General features: G+C 39.9%; 1 protein-coding gene across 9 annotated transcripts in view; it reads left to right on the top strand.

The window, feature by feature from the left end:
• The first annotated feature begins 504 nt into the window (after nucleotides 1-504).
• syne2a (spectrin repeat containing, nuclear envelope 2a) overlaps nucleotides 505-19741 on the top strand; it is an 88099-nt gene continuing 68862 nt past the window's right edge. For 5 of the 9 annotated variants that reach the window (XM_024805179.2, XM_076874047.1, XM_014414556.3 and 2 more), the window contains exons 1-38: nucleotides 505-654; nucleotides 757-836; nucleotides 922-1038; nucleotides 3739-3800; nucleotides 5005-5100; nucleotides 5219-5296; nucleotides 5389-5481; nucleotides 5654-5850; nucleotides 6052-6251; nucleotides 6520-6620; nucleotides 6778-6867; nucleotides 7065-7178; nucleotides 7261-7398; nucleotides 7857-8021; nucleotides 8166-8278; nucleotides 8424-8592; nucleotides 8808-8904; nucleotides 9016-9212; nucleotides 9362-9514; nucleotides 9640-9777; nucleotides 9880-9981; nucleotides 10139-10306; nucleotides 10417-10575; nucleotides 10660-11382; nucleotides 11782-11916; nucleotides 12388-12537; nucleotides 12663-12829; nucleotides 13467-13803; nucleotides 15031-15146; nucleotides 15321-15441; nucleotides 15646-15815; nucleotides 16645-16795; nucleotides 16884-17767; nucleotides 18101-18259; nucleotides 18378-18528; nucleotides 18652-18810; nucleotides 19365-19532; nucleotides 19622-19723. In XM_024805179.2, coding sequence (XP_024660947.2) covers nucleotides 963-1038; nucleotides 3739-3800; nucleotides 5005-5100; nucleotides 5219-5296; nucleotides 5389-5481; nucleotides 5654-5850; nucleotides 6052-6251; nucleotides 6520-6620; nucleotides 6778-6867; nucleotides 7065-7178; nucleotides 7261-7398; nucleotides 7857-8021; nucleotides 8166-8278; nucleotides 8424-8592; nucleotides 8808-8904; nucleotides 9016-9212; nucleotides 9362-9514; nucleotides 9640-9777; nucleotides 9880-9981; nucleotides 10139-10306; nucleotides 10417-10575; nucleotides 10660-11382; nucleotides 11782-11916; nucleotides 12388-12537; nucleotides 12663-12829; nucleotides 13467-13803; nucleotides 15031-15146; nucleotides 15321-15441; nucleotides 15646-15815; nucleotides 16645-16795; nucleotides 16884-17767; nucleotides 18101-18259; nucleotides 18378-18528; nucleotides 18652-18810; nucleotides 19365-19532; nucleotides 19622-19723 — 6399 coding nt within the window. In that variant the 5' untranslated portion in view covers nucleotides 505-654; nucleotides 757-836; nucleotides 922-962. The remainder of the gene's footprint in view (nucleotides 655-756; nucleotides 837-921; nucleotides 1039-3738; nucleotides 3801-5004; nucleotides 5101-5218; nucleotides 5297-5388; nucleotides 5482-5653; nucleotides 5851-6051; nucleotides 6252-6519; nucleotides 6621-6777; nucleotides 6868-7064; nucleotides 7179-7260; nucleotides 7399-7856; nucleotides 8022-8165; nucleotides 8279-8423; nucleotides 8593-8807; nucleotides 8905-9015; nucleotides 9213-9361; nucleotides 9515-9639; nucleotides 9778-9879; nucleotides 9982-10138; nucleotides 10307-10416; nucleotides 10576-10659; nucleotides 11383-11781; nucleotides 11917-12387; nucleotides 12538-12662; nucleotides 12830-13466; nucleotides 13804-15030; nucleotides 15147-15320; nucleotides 15442-15645; nucleotides 15816-16644; nucleotides 16796-16883; nucleotides 17768-18100; nucleotides 18260-18377; nucleotides 18529-18651; nucleotides 18811-19364; nucleotides 19533-19621; nucleotides 19724-19741) is intronic. The other 4 variants (XM_024805177.2, XM_014414557.3, XM_023152059.3 and 1 more) reach the window with 4 other exon arrangements.

Below are 19741 nucleotides of genomic sequence, written 5' to 3'. Positions count from 1 at the left end.
GGCATTGTGTATCATGTTCTCCCATTCAAAACTCCTACCTTCTCTTTAGGTGAGACAAGTAAATAACAAGCAATGAGACATTTTAGCTCACGATATAGTGATTATTCTTTTCAGGTCAGAAATTTTGTAACTGTGCTTCTCCCGGTCATCCATGTGTTTTACACTCAATATGAAACCTGATGAGAAAGATTATTCACTGCTCACTGTTGGAATGACACTACTTTCCTAGTGATTCCCAGCTGTCCTATAAAAAATATTTAAGTAGAAGCACTTTTGATTCCTGAAATACAATTATTTGCTTTAATAAATAGAGCTGAACACTAAAGAAGCTCACCTTACGATTTTACAGTGTTTGATTGTTTTGTAGCCAAAGGCTGCTGGGTTTGTCTGAGAGTCTGCGTAAATGATTTGCTTATACAGCCAGACAGGGCGGGACTTCCCACTCTTTGCTGTTCTCTCCCACCAACAAGCAAAGCACCTTGTTTCATTTATGAGCACTAAAGGCCATATCCTATTTGAAGACACTCAACACTGTTTTGCCATATTCAAAGGACACAGCTGAGGAGATTTATTGTACACTCTTAACTCTCATCTGGGTTCTTCACTGCCATGCCCTGCAGTAGCTGTCTGCAGTGACTACAGCCCTGCTTACAGGTATGTTAAAGATTTGTGACCAGGTCATCTATTTTTGTATGTCCACACTATGGCAGTGTGTTGGTAGCTCATTATGGACGCCAGAGTTTTTACTTTTTTCAGCTCAGAGAGTGTGTGCCTGAGCCTGTCTGCCTGCAGAAAAGCAAGGGTGTGGATAGGTGTGTTCCTAACATGACTAACCAGTGAGTAGAAAAATGTTTTAGAAGAAAAACCTCAGTGTTGCGGTCTTCCCCCCGAGCAGATGATTTACTAATATTTTTCTCCTAGACTTTCCTGAAGTCAATTCTGGGCTCTGCTGCGGAGACTGCATGGCTTCAGGTGAAGCAGAAGAAGGCGATGGAGGGATTCCACTGGACATCGACAATGTGCACATGCTTCTCCAAGGTCAGGCTATTTTTGCACTTACATAGATGTTGTGACATGTGATGTGCTGTCGCAGGGAGTCACTGTGGTGGTGAGCAACTCTCTGAGATCAGCTACTCATTAAAGACCAATAATTTTGGAGAAACATTACAAAATTGCATAGATAAAAAAATTCTGCTTCACTTTATTTTCCATCACAGTTACTTGTGAAGTTAGCATTCAAGTTCTAAAAGTGTAATGAAAGTGAAAGTGTGAAAAGCACAACTCCAGCCCGAAGACTGAATCGTGCTTAGAAAGTGTTTAATGTTGTGCTCACGTTTTTCTAGTGTAGGCGTATTTTTTTTAAAGCTGTATAATAAAACACACGCAGACCACAGCACTTTCACTACCCCAGTTCAGAAGATAATCTGCAGTTAAAAGGAGGGTTTGGCACTTTGTTGCGTCTTAGTCTTTTACTTTGAAGATTCATGACAAATAACCTTTCAATAAAAGCAATCTATCTGCTCGGCTTCATTTGATCCACACCATCAAGTCTGCATTAAACTTCACCTTTTATCAAGAGAACTCCAATTATTATTGACTCTGTTTTAATTTCCCAAATAAATTATGTGTATGTGACTCATGCCCATTTTAAAAAGGAAGAAACACTATGCTTTTTTTCTTATCTGTTTTGTCTCCATTTATTTGCATCTAGGAATATTTGATATCAGCTATGTACCAAAACACGCATATAAGCAGTGTGTGAGCATCATGGCAAATAGTACATCATAGAGTCACTCAGCATTGATACTAAAAATATCACCAAAATCTTACACATCATTTGCCAAAGGTTGCATGGCCTTGATAGCTGATCCCACAAGGGGTATAACTGCAGAAACCAGTTCTGTTTTCAAGTAAAATTGTAGTTAAAGTTATTCTATGAGTAGACTGGCAACAATTGAAAAACAAGACTCTTCATCAGGGTCTACGTCAGGATCGCTTAGTCTTTGTAATTGTGTCTCAGTTGAAGAAAAAACTAATATGACTCCATTCATTAATCTGATCAAAACATCTATAAATAAGCAAGTATTGTTTTCAGATTCGAAGTTTAACTACTGGATACAAGATTTCTCCCATTTCCTATGTATGTGCAATGGAAACCTCAAGTTTCTACATGTGTAAACCGCATATTATACCAAATTAGTTGTGATGTAATCAGTGCTGCTCATATGCCCACGCCTTAAACTCAGAATCACTTGTAAACATTTGCCTCAATCACTGTGATTTGACCTGGAAAAGCATATTTAGCTAATGCCTACTCAAAAATGAACTGAGAACAGGAAGTTTTGATTTGGTGAAAGTGAAAACCTCACTGTTGTCTTGTGATAAGAAAATTACATACAGGGGAATTACTGTATTTTAAAATTCTCGCAAGTTTCGCTTTCTGTAGAGTCCAAGGTGGTTCATTTAGGCCTTAGAGTTCCAGAGCTGTAACCAACTAAATCCAGGGATTTAAAAAAGGAAAAAAATCCAATGAGGGCTTCAGGCGTTAATGTGGTGACGCCTTTATGCCGCCAATGCCAGGTGAGGTGGGTGGAGTTCAGTGTTTCAAATGCTCGGGAGTGGCCTGTTTTGGCAAGCTCTTAAACAAACAGAAGCATTAGTTGCTCAGATTCTTGGTCAAAATTGATACCAGGAAACGAGTCCAAAACAAGTGTCTGTGGGCTTTTTTGTTTCTGTCAGACAAAATATCAATATATTATATTTCCTTAAGGCTACTGTCAACAGCTTGCTTTCGGGTCTCGTTGACTGTTATGTAACTTATTGTGGTTAGACTTGAGATGGAAACAGGCAACTACTCCCTGATAATTTCATGCTTTTCTTCATTTTCTGATTACTGTAGGAAAGCAGTCTGATGTTATTTACAGTAAAAAGTGCAAAGGTTTGGCAGTGGGAGTTTAGGATGTGTTCTTGTGCGCATCAAGCATCATTTGATCCAAAATATCTCACTCTGTGTGTGCGTACATGTGTCAGTCTGGGCATTTGTTGTTACTGTGAATGTTCCTGTGTGTATATTTGCTCTGCGTGTGTGTGTGCGCATGCCCCAGTATCTATGACTGTGACTTGGAAGCTGTCCCATCTGTTAGGGAGATCCTAGCATTTAGCATGTCTTTAGCTTAAAGAAGAAGCTTTTGACACCAGGATTATCCGGTGGCCAAGGCAGAAGCTTTATGTTGTGGACACCTAAAATCATTATTCATGGGTTTGTTAATTATTCATTATAAGAATGGAGGGTCAAAAATGTTTCTCTTTTTCTGATGTCGGTGAGTAGTTTATGACCTCCTCGTGATTGTAACTCACAACAAAGGTCCCTTTGCAGTTATAAACTACAGCTTTGTTATGGACGTTACATCAGCATGATCCTGATATGGACAGTAAAGGAATAATAATAATGGTGCTTTGGGGAATACGCCGTAATGTATTTGTTGATATTGTGCATTTAGTGCATTAGGTGTTAAAACTGATGGCTCACACAGACCTAGAGACAAGAACAGAACTAGACACTTTTGAGGCTTTTGCTGCGTTTGAGTGAAGCTTTTGCATAAATCAGCCAGCTTGACTGTGTTTTCATTTCTCTTTAGCATAACAGTATCTCTTTTTAGTGTCTAATACTTAAGTACTGTTCTAATCAAAGAAATCTATACATTCTATCAACAATTTCTATCTATATTTCCCTAACAGTGGAGCATGAACAGATTCAGAAAAGGACATTCACCAACTGGATAAATGCTCAACTTGCTAAGGTATGTTAAGGTGTTATATCTGTGTAAGGTGCACAATGAATTTAACTATATTTATTTGTTTAGCAAAGGGAATGGCAAACTGCAGGAAGACTATGCAGCTGTAAATTCAAATTTGAGATATTTTATGCTTGAGGTAGTGCCAAATAACTGACAAATCCTTGCTTTTAAAGTAATTCCTGGTGCTTTATTAACAGTTTGGTTGGGAATATGGATGTTTAAAGACTATAGTAGTTAGGAAATTGGTGAAAATGGTATATATACTTCTAGGCATGCCATCTGCATAATACATGTACAAAGAAAACAGCAAATTGCATTGCTTGTCCTCAATGCACTTTTTTATGCGACATAAACAGTCAAAAAGTAAATGTTGCAGATGCTTTATCAGCAATACAGATTAACATGACTTCATGCCTGTGGTTGAAAGGTTAGCTGCATGTTAGCTGGAGAGCGTAACATGCTGACTCACTGGTGAGAGCAGGGAAGCAACTCATGGATCTCATGGGAAAGAGACCTTGAGCTGCTGACACCAGTCTGGGGTATAAATAGTGCTCAGTAGAGCTGAACAACATGTAACATGAACCGAGGCAGCTCATGTCCACATGACTGTGCTCCAAGCCGAAATCAAAACTAGCAAACCCGAGGTACTTCCTTTATACGTAGAGGTCAGTGTTTGCCACTGTGAACAAGAAAATGCTTTTATATAAACACATTGCAGCTTCAAAACATTAAAATGTGGATCAGCTTGGTTCGTGCTGTATATTTTGTGTGTAGCATGTAAATTTTCAAGTTACTGTGCAATAAAAAGTGGCATACACACTTTGGACATTGCCCAATGAAGAAGACAACTTCTATTAACCTTTGTGCTTCCTGCTGCACTTGATGTCAGTTAAGGTCAGAAATGATATTTTCATCAGCTTCTTTGACACATGGAAGCACTAAAAAAATTCTCTTTTCTATAATTATCATTCAGTTTAACACCCAGTGTGACCAAGAGTTGTTTAGATCAAAGATTTTATTATAATTGCAAAATTATATAAAATAATATACGTAATTCAACTTTAGGTGTCACTGTCAGCTTAAACTCACTGCGTATTTCTGTGGTTCTAAAAACAGGAAATAGCTTTTATACAAACACACCTGCTTGTTTACTTTGCTACATTGTGCAGATAAAATCAGTAAAACTATATTTTGTGCATTGCTACAGGGAAGCCCGCCCTCATTTGTGTCAGACCTATTTTGTGATCTCAGAGATGGGTCAAAGCTGCTCGACCTGCTGGAGGTGATGAGTGGCCAGATGATGGTGAGTTTTAACATCAGTGAAATGAATAAATTCTAATTTTCTCCTTATGTGAAGACAACTATTGGGAAGATAAAATGGCATAACTGATATTGAGAATTGTCTGCCACTGTCATTATAGAAAAGACAAAAAGGTCGTGGGGTTTTCCAGCAGAGGGCCAATATTGAGACGGCATTAAAATTTCTCAAGAAAAAAAATGTACGTTTGCACACTGAAAAACATTACAATATAATATATGTGTGTCTGTAGTGTGTTTAATGCTTTTGCCGCTGTTGTTCGGTGTGCTTCAGGTCAAACTGGTGAACATTAACATCCCAGATATCATAGATGGGCGGCCGTCCATCATCCTAGGCCTCGTATGGACCGTCATACTCCACTGTCACGTGAGTACAGTGGAATGAAGCATTACTCAGATACTAATGGCAGGACATCTTAACAAAACATGTTAAGATTTATCACAGTTGTTTAAAAATCCTTGCACTGATTCTAAGTTTAACTTTATGAAGGTATTGATCAGTTAATGCACAATATGTTTACCATCTCTGTTTGTTTTAGATTGAGGAGCTGGCCAGTGCGCTCTCCTTTAGCTCGCGTCATTCCTCCCTCGACTCTCTCTCCAGCCTGGACTCCTGGTCCGGCAGCCCTGTTCCAGCTAGTCCAGTCCCCGCAGGTCGGACATCACCGCTCCACAGACGTTTCCGTGTATCTGCCAAGAAGGCCCTGCTCATGTGGGTCAGGGACCAATGCAAAAAGTGAGGGTTTTTCTTTATATTGTATAAATTTTAATATTTACAATGTTTATGCTGTAACCATTTTTTTTACACTGGTATCTTGAGTTTTTAATGATTAATAATATTCTTTTTTGTCATTTTTTAATCTTCTCAGTGCGATCCATCTAAGTGATCAATGCGTTAGTCATCTAAAGGTTGTGGACCTTGTCTTCCTCTTTCTAGAGTTCATTGCTCTGTTAATGTGAAGGACTTTAAGTCAAGCTGGAGAAGTGGAGAGGTCTTCCTGGCCATCCTGTCTTCTCTCAGGCCTCAGTTGGTTGATCTCTCACTGGTCCAATCCAGAAGCAACCAGGAGAACCTGGAAGAAGCATTTCACCTTGCTGAGCAAGAGCTGCATATACCCCGCCTGCTGGAACCTCAGGGTGAGTCTGATAAAATGTTAGGGGGCATTTCACAGTGATATTTGTTGTAATTCTGGATAATATGATGACCTTTTCTCAGGAATGACTCCAAAAGGTTTAGATTGATTAAAAAAAACAAAACAACCCCCCCCCCCCCCCCCCCCCCCAAACTAAGCTTTGATTCTGCAATAGGCAAACTTGAAAACTTGAGTATTATACAAAAAAGAAAACAAAAGCAAACTAATGGGAGAATTTTGAATCAAATTGTTCTCATTGCCTTTCACCTCAGATGTTGATGTTAGCAGTCCTGATGAAAAGTCTATCATGACCTATGTGGCCCAATTTCTGCAATACTCCAGCGACATGCCAGCACCTGATGACCACCTCCAGGTTAGCGATGAGATCACATTTCTCATTTTTTCAGCACATCCTGCTGTCTTTTGGTCTTCTACAAGAACCTTCATGAATGTAAGGGTGGTCAACCATCTTTCTGTCCTCCTCCTTTCAATACTGTTTTTCATGGTTTGATCTGGTGGTGGTGCTATAGCTGTTCCCTTTGGCCCAGCCCTCCTTTTGCTCACCTGAGACTCTGCCTGCACACTTTACTCCAGCAATTGCTGTCTCACCAGTACACGAGGTACACAATGAATCCTTTAACACTCTGTCACTTTTGTTACGGAAGTCTTTCTTTTCTCTATTAAATAATGGTACTTATTAATGTTCATAACTGTCTAAGTCTCGTGTAATGGCATGAACTGCTTGATCGCGTGGCCCTGACAACTTATTCTAACACTGCAATGGTCGTTACTGACAGCTTTGGTTATGAAAATTTAGGTTTCTCCAAGTGAACGAGCACAGCAAGTGACATGCTGGCTGGAACAAGCCTATCAGGAACTGTCAGATTCATGGAAGGCTGCAGAGAACTCAAGTTATGCTGAAAAATATCAGGTAATGCAGTATTAAGGATTAAATTACATGTTCAGCGTGTGTAGGTTGTAAGGTTAAGGAGTTATCATGTTTGATTTATCAGGTGCTTCAGAGCCTCGGTGGCTCTTTCACTGAGCAACGGAGACCAGTGATGACCCTCCTGGCTGCCCTAAGACGCCGCCCTGAGCTGAGTCAGCAGCAGTGTTTTCTCAGGACAGCGTGGGATCAACTGGAGGAAGAGGTCAGGAAATGTATTTTTGCATAATAAGAAGCAAGGTTACATTCAGGGTTTTAGTTTTTAACCTTGGTATTTTTTTGTTAAGCTGTTGGGGACATTTGTGGGGACATTATTTTAAAATATTGTGGTGAGCTGAGGAATCTTTACAACAGAGGTTGAGCCTGCTGTTCTACCCCAAGCAGAAAGGGGCTTTTTATTGAACAGTTTTGCTGTACTACATTATGCTTCACGGGGTCAATAACCCCGCACATGAACTCACTCATGGTATAGCATCTCTTTCCATCAAACAACAACTGTCAGTGATTTTACACTGTAGCATTAACAGGAACAGTGAAGAGTCACGTAACAATAACGCCACATTATTTTAATATTTACGGAAAGTCGTCAGTATAGAAAACTGCTCGTTTTAGTGAAACAGATTGCTCATATCAAGTTGTTTGTATATGTGTGTCGTTCTGCAGCTGCAGAGGTGTAAAGCAGACTTGGACCTGAGTCTTCCTCCTCCTCTGGACTCTGTTGTTGCATGGCTGCAGCGTGCAGAGGCAGGGCTTGCAGAAGACGCAGGGAAAGTGAAAGACCATTCAGATGCCGCTAAAGAAGCAAGAGCTCAGCAGGATAGCCTAAAGGTTCATTTGTGTTGAAGCTACATACAAAGAAAGAAAATGTGATCTTGTGACAAAACTTGATAACAGTGTCCTGAAACTCTGAAGAGCAACATTATTCAGATTAAAGCTTAAAAATCTTGTTTACTGTGTTTTTTCACTTTTCAGAATATAAATAAAGAAATGGGCCATTATGTCAATATTCTTGAGACTTATCACAACATGGACGACTCGGGGAACATAGTGGTCCCCCTTGAAAAGTTTGATGAGATAAGAAAACGGTATGTGACCCAATTGTTAAAATCCTATAATTATTGAATGTATTATGATTTTTTTATCACTATATGCAGGTTTAAAGGCACAAATCTCCAAGTCATGTGTTTGAAAAGAAAAAAGCAGTTTGTTTGCATCTTAATTTTCAAACAGTTTAACCAGCATTCGGGTCTCAACCAAGTATCGAGGGATCAAGCTGGAATACCAGGAGTCCCGTCACACCATCCTGGACCTCCTGAGCCAGATCGGTGCCAAGGTCCAGTCCTGGAAAACACCCTACAGGTCTCAGGAGACCACACATGTTCTTCTGCAGGACTGGCATGTGAGTGTATATCTGAGAGAGTAATATGTAAAAGCTTCTATTACTAATTCCAATGATGACTAACAGTGAATGGCATATATTCTATTACATGTTACTTCAAGGCCAGGCCCTTACAATTTAAATAGGATATATCCAGTGAGTCATTTGGGATCAAATTCTTCCTGAAAGACAAAAAGGAAACAAAAAATTATTATTTTCTGTGATTTGTTTTCTAGGAAACAATTGAGCATCAAGACCTGCTTTTCACTCTGACAAGCGCTCTGCACACCCTGAAGGAGAAGGCGAATGTTTATACCAGCAAAGCAGCGCTAAGTATGGAGTAAACATAAAATCATATTGTCATGAACTCAATAGAAATGTAATCAAGTAATTAGGGTTTTTTTTAAGACGAGATTTGACTTTCACACACTTTTCACACCCCAGGCGAAAATTTCCAGCTTGTTACTCGTCAGGTGAAGGAAGCAGAGAGTGAAGTTGAAATGGTCAAACAGGCTGTGACTGCTACTAGGGGTACCATGGAGAGAGTTTTGTGTGCATGGGAGACGTACAACAAAAACCTTGCTTCTCTACAGGCGTGGCTGGCGCAGGAGAAACGAATTCAGTCCCCAGCTGCAACACAGGTAACTTTACCCTGTTTGTCCTGTAGTAACTGTTGTGTAACTTAAAAATCTCCTTTCTTCTCCTATCATCATCATTTAAAAAAATGATTTCAAAATATCCTCATTGTTGCTGGTTTTTCTTTGCTTTTTAAAATACTTGGATACTGTAGGATGTTAGTGAGTGGACTTCACGTCAAGCTCAATTAAATGAGGCAGGGAACTATCTCATAGAAGTGACGGAAACGTCAGTCAGTCTCAGTCTGGTCGAACAGTTGAGCAAAGTCAACATTCAGTGGGCTGAATACATGAAGAAGGCTATGTTTGTAAGTATTCATCTATTAACAATATGTCTTTTATGCAGGTCTAGTTCTGTTTGTTATTTTGTATTTAACATAAGGAGACATTAAAAATAAAGGAGCGTGTTAGACATAAAGATTTTGTCTTTTAGGAGGTATCATCAGAGCCCTGTAGTGGTGCATCATGTCTTCAAATGGTGCATTCAATGACCCAGGAGGCCAGCCTGCTCCTCAGACAGCCACTTGAGGTGGCCTCAGTGCCACTAAAGGCTATCAGACAGAAATTACAGGTTAGTAAAATTTCAAAAGGCTGAATTGATCAGTAAATAATAAATAAACAAACAAATCTTTTTGTTATTTGAGCTACTGTCTCATACTTTATAATATTTCAGTTACTGAGTAAAAAGATGGCAGAAGTGAACGTGTCATCTCTTAGCTCTTCTCCCGACTTTCAAACAAGCTACTTTGAAAAGATCCAGAAAACTCTCCCACAGGTAGGATGCTCACTGAGATGCAGGGAAATTCTCTTTAATATTCCTAGAATATTAAATCAGCGCACAGGCAAACATTGTGCAAATTTACTAGAGTCCAGTTCTCCTATGTTGAATTATAGCAAACAAAGAACAGTCTGACTGTTTATTTGTACTGTAGATGCTTGTTGAAGCAGAGGGGGCCTGTGGGGAGCTGCAGCAGGCTGCATCCAGGCTGGAAGGTGGTCTGGCTGAGCTGGATCGTTGGAGCACTGATGCGATGGACTGTTACAATCACCTAAAGGAAAAAAGTCACAGAGGACACCCTACAATGGAGCCTACAGCAAAAGTCAGCAAACCAAAGCTTCATGTTGTTTCTAATTAGGCGTTTTGTTAGAGAGGGAAAATATAAAGCATATATGAAGCTGTTAAATTCAATACACACTTTAACACTTCCAGGGGCTAATCTCTCGAGGCTTCCAGCTGGCAAACCAGGTTAAAACCGAGGAACAGGATCTTCAAGGCCTTGTTGCAATACTACAGAAAACCTCTCCTCTGCAGCACCTCAGCACCTCTAGCCTGAAGGACAGGGTCACAGAAGCAGTCTCCTACTGCCAGGTAAAGTAAAACAATAGATGTAATAACTTTTTTTCAGTCCCATAATAGTCCCTTTTATTCATTTGTATGCTTTGCATTTTTTAGGACATTCTGGGGATGTTTAGTTCTCTTGGGTATAAGCAGGAAGTTGGTGAATTTCCTAAGAATCAACCAGCCGTTGAAACAATCTTTCGGACAAAGAAACAGCCTGAGATTGGGTTATTAGTTGTGGCCAGAAGCAAACATGTAGAGAACATTGGGAACATCATGCTCCAATCTCAGCACTCAAATCAGCTTTCAGCTTCCACTCCTCAACAAAGGACAAGAGATCTCCAGGGAAAATTACATGATGAAAAAGATATTATTACACCCAAAATAGTCACCAGTTACCCACCTGTAACTTATATTCAATCTCATTTTCTTCAATCTGCAAAAGAAGCTGAATCTGAGCTTTTGATCCAGCCACAGTCATTTTCTAAATCACATCCCCTAGCTTCAAGTTTCAGTGAAAATGATCAGCCGCTACCTGCTACGACTCAAACTTCTATTAAGGGAAAGTTTTCAGAGAGTCCAGTTCCCGCTAAATATGGAGGAAGTTTACCTTGCCAATTTCAAACCAAGCACAAGAACACAGGACCGAGCTCTATACAGAGCAGTAAACCTCCACAACCACCAGTTATGGTCCACAGGGAAGTCCATTCAAAAGCCCAGTCAATGGCGAGAAGCAGGCTGGAGAAGGCCCGGTTTCGTCTGCAGGGACGCATCCAGCAAGCGATGAAGTTATTTGGTGGCAAAGAGATTTCAGAGTCGGAAGCCAAGAAGAAACAGGTACGCTACCAAACATCACAGAACAAATTAAGAAGGCCGTCACTATCTTTAACAGATGTTTTCAACTGTCACTTCAGTTTTTTGACTCAAATCAACAAATGTAATTGAATTACTAGTGATCACACAGCTGATTTGCTTATTATTTTCTCGGTTTATTACTTTGACAACATTTCAAGGTGAGTTTAAAGGCAGAAATCCACCCAATTGTTGCTTATTAAATGTTTAAAACAGAGGCTTTAATATAATTTAGATGCTTTCAGTGCTGAAACACCAAGGCCTTGAAACGTGCCTGAATATTCATAATTCAAACACTTTCTTTCAAGGTCTCTGGTATTTTGATTTGTGTTGCTACCAGTATCGTTTGTGCATCTCTTTACAGCTATATGTCTTTCTGTGCAGAAAGCTTTAAAAATTCTGCAGCCTGCCATGCTCGAAGAGTTCCTTTGTGCAGTGGAAGGTTTTGGGGCTTTCTGCTCTGGATCCCAGCTCCAGGACTTGATGCTCCTCTCTGACTCAGTGAGAAATCAGTGGGAGGTATGACAGGAACTGCACACATAGTCTGTAATTGACTGACTGATCCAGTCATTTTTATTCAGAGTTAAATCTAATGTAAAGACCTGAACCAAATACCTAAATCATTCACAAGCACATGTAGATCTTTCTTACTTTGCATTATAATCAGTATCACTACTTAAAAGGGGATTATATTTATTCTAGTGTTAAAAGAAACAGACTACATCTCAGTTATAATGAAGTCATTCTGTGATATTCTTTTGGTTTGCTTTTTGGTCATAGGCATAAAACAGTGAATGTTTTTATATAGTGGAAAATAACACGTAATAATAGGTCAAATACGATCCAGTCATACAGGATTTGTTTTGGACTTTTCAAGAATCTTTTTGTGTGTGAGCGTCTTCACAAATTAATCTGATAAATTTGATATATTCTATTTTTTTCTTAAAAACTTTGGTTAAAATTTTTTCTGCTTGCTTTTGTCATGCACAGGATGCACGCAGAGAAATGGCTGCTTTTATTCCGATCTTGTGGTCAAAGATCAGAGAAGGGAAGCAGTCATTTTCTGTCGTGCAGTGTGAAACGCATACTAACACTGTCCACACTGACCAGACTGACGATGATTCTTTGCAGCAGCAGCAGGTACTTGTCTCTAACATAGTATTAACATGGGACTGTGCTGTGTTTGTATCTGCCTGGCAGATGGTCAAATTACTGTAGAAAGAAAGATTTGCCTTCAGCTTCTCAGGAGCTCATATTTCTCCCAGGCTGTCACTGAGGGAGCCGCATCTATTGAGGAACGTGTTGAATCCCTCAGAGAGCTGTGCGAAACACTGACGCCAAAGAAATCCTCCTGCCTCGCTACAGACCAGCTGAGCGAGTCAGATGAAGTAGAGGAAACACAACCAAGGGATGCTGCAGTCCCAGCTAACAGGTCTGAAAACGCTAACGTTAAGAAAGAAACAGAAATCAGAAATGTTCTTCAATGTGACCTTTTGTTAGATTTGCCTTTTTCTTTAATGGAAACTGTTTTAATCATTATTGTCAGACTTTTATTTCCTACATCTAGAAATAATTTTCAGTTTGATGCTCTGTTTGATTTGAAAACTACAAAGGCGAGGCCCTATTTTGCAGTTTCAAAGAAAGTGGCGCCATTTCTCCAACAATGTTCATGCCTATCGGCTTGGTAGTTTTCTTTGTAAGTTTGCTGAAAGTTAGACACGGGCAACACTGATGAAATTCCTCTGGGTTTCACAAAGGAAGCTCAGACTCAAAAGGAAGTTAAAATTGCAGGAAGAAGGTCTAATTTAGATTGTGAAAACTCTATTTGCCTAAATTAGACAGAACTTGATTAGAATCTTGTTGCGTTTGAACTTACCCTTAAATCATTTTTCAAGTTATTAGAATTGTGACTTGAATTCAAAGCGATTTACTTGAAGAAGACCGTTTCTTATTTACAATTGTCACTCTGTAATCCTTCCGGTCTATTAATCTTAATCAGATGTCTGTTTGAATGAGCGGTTCGAACTGGCTGCCCCTGACATCCCCCCGATAAACATTTCTTATCTCAGCAGGGGACGGCAGCCTGGGGGAGACGCCCCACTGAGCGCGACTGACGTGTCGGCCAACACACAGCCGAGCAACAATCTCCCACAGAAACAAAGCGATGACAGCCCACATGAAGACCTCGCGCCCGTTTCTCATGTTGTGTCAGTGCAGCCTCATGGTGATATCCTCAAACTGAAAGTTCAGGAAGTCCCAACAGAGAGTGAGGTCCACCTGACAAAAAACAGAGACGGCAGGTCAGAACAAAATCCAAAGCCTTCACTTCGAGCCAAAGAGCAGCTGCTGAAAGCCCGTCTACTGCACTACGCAGAGAGCAATCAGCAAATCCAAACTCATGCACAGGTATGCTCAGATTACATCACTGATCTGCTTCAATTTTGTTTTTCTTCAGTTTCTCAATTCTATGTTTTGGTACTTTGTGAGCTCTGAGAATAAAACTAGTAATATGGAGTTATTGTTTTTTTTATGCAATCAAGTCAAGATATTTAAATTCAAAAATTAAATCTAGGAACACAAAGATAAATGTTGAATTGCAAGAAAATTAGATTTGTTATTAAAATATTTATTCAAAAGTTTTGTTTAGGATGCTAATCAGAGTGGAATCTGAACTGAAAGATGTGAAAATTGGCCAGACTTGGTGGTGGGTCTATGGATTAGACAGCAGGAATGAAACAACACTGCAAATCTATGACTACTTTTTGTGTACAGATATCTTTTGTCATAGCAATAGCAAGACTGTATTTTAAATGATGACTATCTCCTTTTATTTGATCAGCCGCTAGCTTTGAATTGCGATTTTATAACTAATTCTAATATTCTACACGATTTACAACCACAAACCTCCCAAATTTGGGACTCTGTTATACAAAGAATTAGAGAAAAAGCCATAGTACATGAACATGATCCAGAACAGCAAGAGAAAAAGGATGGATGGGTATTTCAGTCATTCTGTGTTTTGTCCAGACTCTGACTAAGAAGAAACTGTGATGTGGTGTCCAGTGTTTTTGAATGTGGACAGTGCTAGCAGTGTGCCACCATGACTCAGACTCAGCTGGTGTATTCTTTTCTGCATGATTTTTCATAATTTGAAAACACCAAGAAAGAGAATCTTTGTATATAATGCTATATTTCATAGTGACAAAATGTTTATGCAGCTAATAGTACTGTATTAGAAAATCTATTGTATACCAATCCCAGCTCCAGGACTATGAACCTAGATTACAAAATTATATTTTACAGTCACAAAATTGCTCTAAATTACAGTAGGCACTATAAATGAACAGTTTCATTCTGGAAGAGCTTGCAGACATTAATATTTGAATATCTGACAGTTCATAAAAAATGCAGCAGACTACAGAGGTAAAACATTAATAACTCTATTAAATGTCATTTACTTTGTTCATTTAAAGAAACCTTCCTAGCCAGAAACCAATTCAGCAGTTTTATTGGCTGGACAAGGAAAAGCACCGGCTGCAGAGTGCTAATCCTTGGTAATTGGATAGGCTCACTGCTCCATCTTTTCCTCTTTTCTTTACTGGACTGTTACTATGCAACTCTCTCACCTCGCAGGCAGTTGTTAGGAGCAACACGGTGGAGACCAAGCAGGAAGCACAGTGGACCATCATCCCAGAGCCAGCTGCTCCATCTCAAAAAGAACATCCCTCTGAACAGGAAGTGCAGGAGAGGTATGCGTCACTATCCCACTTTATTACACATTGGTGTTGTTTTTAGAACTGACAGCTTGTAAAATACTAATATGCTAGTAAGATTTACTAGACGTCACTGATTTTGCATCATATTTACTTCCCAGTCAGTCTCAGAAATTTTAGTAATGAAACAATGTGTAAATCTCTCTCAAGTTATAGAAAGCTCTGCTCAGCATTTAAATCTCAGCTTCAGGAGAACAAGCTACTTTTGGAGTCATTTATCCCAGATCCAGTCTCTATCCTTGCCCTGCAGAACCAAAAGAAGCATCTACAGGCAAGTTTGAGCACTTACTTTTACCAGAATTCTCATTTTAAAGTCCTACTCTTACATATGTGTTCATTATTATGTCTTAACTGTGGTCTTCTACATACTAGAATGTTTTTACAATTGTTAAGCATGAATTTATTTGTAAGCTCTAACTTTTGGCTTAAAATATTATTGCTGTGATTGTTTCATAAACATGTTTCACCTCAACAGACCTTGAAAAAAGAGACAGAAGCACTTTGGTTTGATGTTGAGCTCCAGTATACCCAGTTTTCCCAGTTTGCCCAGCCGATGACCAGGGAGGAGGGTTGGAGTGAAGTGGAACGAGAGCAGGGGTATCTGAATCAGCAGTGGAGAGAACAACAAGTGTGCCTACAGACCAGGTGCAGCTACCCTCTTAAATAAAAAAAATTAGCAATTTTAATGTGCGTTTCATACAGTTAGTGCTTTCCTTGCAAATATTAGACAATTTTAAATTAAAGTAGCTACTTTCTTGCCCATTTAAAGACTTACTTTAAGTTTATTTTACAGTAACAACACAGAGCATATGCAGAAATCGGGTGTTAATGTTGAAGCTAAAGAGATATAAAGCGACTACTACATGAAAACAGATATTATATGCATGTGTTTATATGTGCATGCACTCTACTAGGCTGCATGAACTGACATATGGTCTGTGGGACATATGGTTTGTTTGTGGAAGTATGCAGTTAGTGATAAGTTGCTCCATTTAGTTTAGTTTGTTCAGTGTTTACAGCGTTCTTGTTGAAAGACTGTTAAATGCTAACAGATTTACAGCAGTATTAGCATGTTTGACACAACGTTCTTAACTCATTCACTGCCATTGACGTCTATAGACGTCAATTGAAAAACTTACGTTGACTGCCATTGACGTCTATAGACGCCAATGGCAGTCAACGTAAGTTGAACTGAAGCCCACCAGCAGTAAAAGTAGACCTGCAAGGAGGTGCAGGGTTTGCGCACGTAAGGGATTGCGCAGTGAGACAAAAATGTGGTGCAAGTCTTGTTGTGTTTCACTGACAGCCATTTGAAAATGGCTGGCAGTGAATGAGTTAAGGTAGCCCTAATGGCAAGTTAGTGCAAACACAGTGGCTATACTACCTAGTACCACAACCACTATCACAAATTCCTTGGACTATTTCACAAAGGGCAAAATTTTTCAGTTTTGCTTCTGCTTTGTGTTTGGGTCAGAATGGCATCTCTGGAGAACATTGCTGACCTGATGAAGTCTGCAGATGACCAGAAGACGCTGATCACACAACAACTTAACCAGATAACCGGACAGCCTGTGGATATCTCTTCTCTGACTTTGGCTGATTCAACAATATTACATGATTTAAAGGTATAGGTTTAAAACCATGTGCTCAAACAATTAGTGCTTATGATATGAAGAGTATAATATTATTTTGAATCCCTGGTCTCTTGAATAGGAGATGGACAACAGGCTGCAGGCTGGAATGAGGATGCTAACAGAAAAAAGCACCAAAGAGGAAAGTCAGGGGCCAGAAGCCACATCCGCCTCATCCCTCTGCAGGGGCCTCCACATTAGCATCCATCATTTCAAGCAGCTCAGACAGCAACTGGAGAAAGTTCAGTCAACTGTTTGTGCTCTGGATCGCTTCCTGACCACAGTGAGAGAAGTCAAGACTGAGATCCAAACTGTGCTGGCAAACCAAGACCTGAGCAAGCAGAAACATGAGGCAGACTGGGAGCAGGAGAAACCTTCATTGGATGCAACAATGCAGAGGTTGCAGGCTGCTACTGAGCAATCTGATTCTGTGGACAGTAATTTAAAGGCAGTGGGGATTAGCCTGACCATGGATGGTGCACTTGCAACATGTCAGGATGTGGTGAAATGCATCACAGTACATGTTGTGGAGATGGAAAAATGGGGAGCAAAAGCTATAATTCTCCCAGAAAAACGGAACATACAGGACGACGAGAAATCTAAAACTGTGGAGACATGTCAGACAAAGTCTGGTAATGCTTCCCTACAGCAACAGGACATGCAAGAAGATCCCACTTCAAGTGAGCCAGATGAGGAGTCAGGTTTGGAGGCCAAAAGGCGTAAGCTGGAAGGAGAGACTCAAGTGGAGGAAGAGCACAAGACTCAAGCATGGAGACCTCGAGAAGATCTCCTAGAAACTAAAGACCAGAGACAAATGGGAAGAACCACCCAGGTTAAGAAAGACGGAGAAAAAATGGAGAATTTGGTTCGGAGGAGAGCAAACCTGTTAGCAACACTGAGGGAGACAAAGAAGGCAGCTGAGGAGCTGAGCCTGCAGGAGCCCACTCTGCCTGCTCTGCAACACAGGTACAACACCGAGCTGGTACAACAACGTACTTTTATTTTCTTTAATTTAAGTGGCGTATCAAAAATATCCAACATGATCCACACTACCAGAAAAACATCTAAACACTCATCAAAACAAACGCATCATCCCAAAGGTTTCCAATAATCTCTAAGTTATAATAATAGCAGATTTTATGGTACACTAATGGGCAGATTAATATTGACTAACTTTTATACAAAGGTCAGCTTTTGCTATTTCTATAAGTAGCTGGAGGCTCCATACAATAATAACTCCTAAATTCTTTCAGAATGTCAGTAGCTTCTTCTCTCCATATCCTGTTTTGTTATCTGCAGGACACGTACCTTGACAGAGTTGGAAAGTCACCTCGCTGACCTCCTCTCTGAAGTGCAGTACGTACGAGGTGCATCGTCACGGTCAGAAATCCCTGATGAGAGTCAAAACAGAGAGGTGGAGGATCTCTGGGAGGAGGCAACAAAGGCTGTAACTCAAAAGTAAAATCCAGCGTAGTGTGTGGTTATTAACGTTTGTAACTTTGATTGTTTCTGCAGCTCTTTCGTAGTTGTGTTACTCTGCTGAGCTTTTCTGTGTTGTGTTATGGGTCACATACAGACTGGAGCAGTGTGGTGTCCTAACAGAGCTGCTGAAGAGGTTTCAGAGCATTCGTGGTAAGCTGAGCGCGACACTGCAGCGAGCAGAAAGCGCTGTGAGTGAAAAAACCTCCTACATGGGGAAAGAAAAACTGCAGAGACTACACACTAAGGTAAGTCACACTGTTAAGCTTGACTAATGAACACAAAGATATCACAGCATTGACTTTTCTCTTTGTGCTGAAAACTTATCATTTAGGCATAATCCATATTTTTGTGTGTCTGTGGTTTTAAAGGTCCAGGAAACAAAAGCAGAGCTGAACAGCCTTGGAGATGGTATAGAGGAGGTCCGCAGTGTCTGCAGACAGCTTCACACTCACCTACGGCAGATACCAGAATGCACATGCATCCCATTTGAGAGCGAAGCTGATGCTGTCATGGATCACTGGCTGGATGTAAGCTTATCCACTTTACACTGTTAACTTTGTCTTTTAAAAAAAATTAGTTTTGTCTTTTTTTTTTTGCATGTTTTGTTTTAAAAAGATTTATTTTCCATAACTTTGGAGGTTTGACTTATTCTTTTTGTGATATGAAAGTTATTTTTTAACTCCAGTGATATCACATTCAATCTGTTGCATTCTCCAAGAAGAGCTGGTGATGTGAGGATGTAACTGTAAAAGCAATCTAAGGGAAAAGAGGATACTAAGAGGCAGAACCTGGTGCAAAATGATCGCTTTTCAGAAATGAGAGGGCAGCTGTTTCTAACAAGATAAAAAATAGCAAAGCTACAGCAAAACACAAAAGCGCTTGTTTAACCTTGGTGCTTGATTATTTGACATTGTAATTGAAATAATAGGTTTTTGTAATAATATACATTAACCTGACTACACCCAATTTCCTATTATTTCCTATTATTTTCGAATGTTGCTGATCTTAAATGAGATAGATAAAGATGCATATTATTGTAGGTCTAGGTTGTTAACTTTGCTGATATTTAACTTATTTGCAGTTATCAGAAAGAACAGAGTCCTGCCTTGAAAACCTACATCTAGCCTTGACTCTGTGGGACGGGGTCCTTCAGCAGGGGTCAGAAGTGGAGCGCTGGACCAGCGATAAAGTAGCTGTGTTTGCTCAGTGCCCGTCCTTTCAGTGTGAGGATGACATCAAGACACTACAGGTAAAACGGAGCTCTTGTGTATCATTCAGTTATGTTATGATCTCAAAGTTAAACTATAATGATGTTTACCTCACTCGCACTGTTACCAGAATGAGATTGTGCTTCAAGAGGAAAGTATACAGCATTTCCACCGTAGAGCCACTGAGATTCAGACACTGCTTCAGAGCGCAGAGTCCCCTCCGGAGCTTCAGGTAGGCATTGTTCCTCTG

Source organism: Maylandia zebra, linkage group LG15 (assembly GCF_041146795.1).
Source record: "Maylandia zebra isolate NMK-2024a linkage group LG15, Mzebra_GT3a, whole genome shotgun sequence".
Taxonomy (NCBI): domain Eukaryota; kingdom Metazoa; phylum Chordata; class Actinopteri; order Cichliformes; family Cichlidae; genus Maylandia; species Maylandia zebra.
The sequence above is the reverse complement of the archived record's forward strand: the minus strand, read 5'-3'. Positions and strand labels throughout refer to the sequence as shown.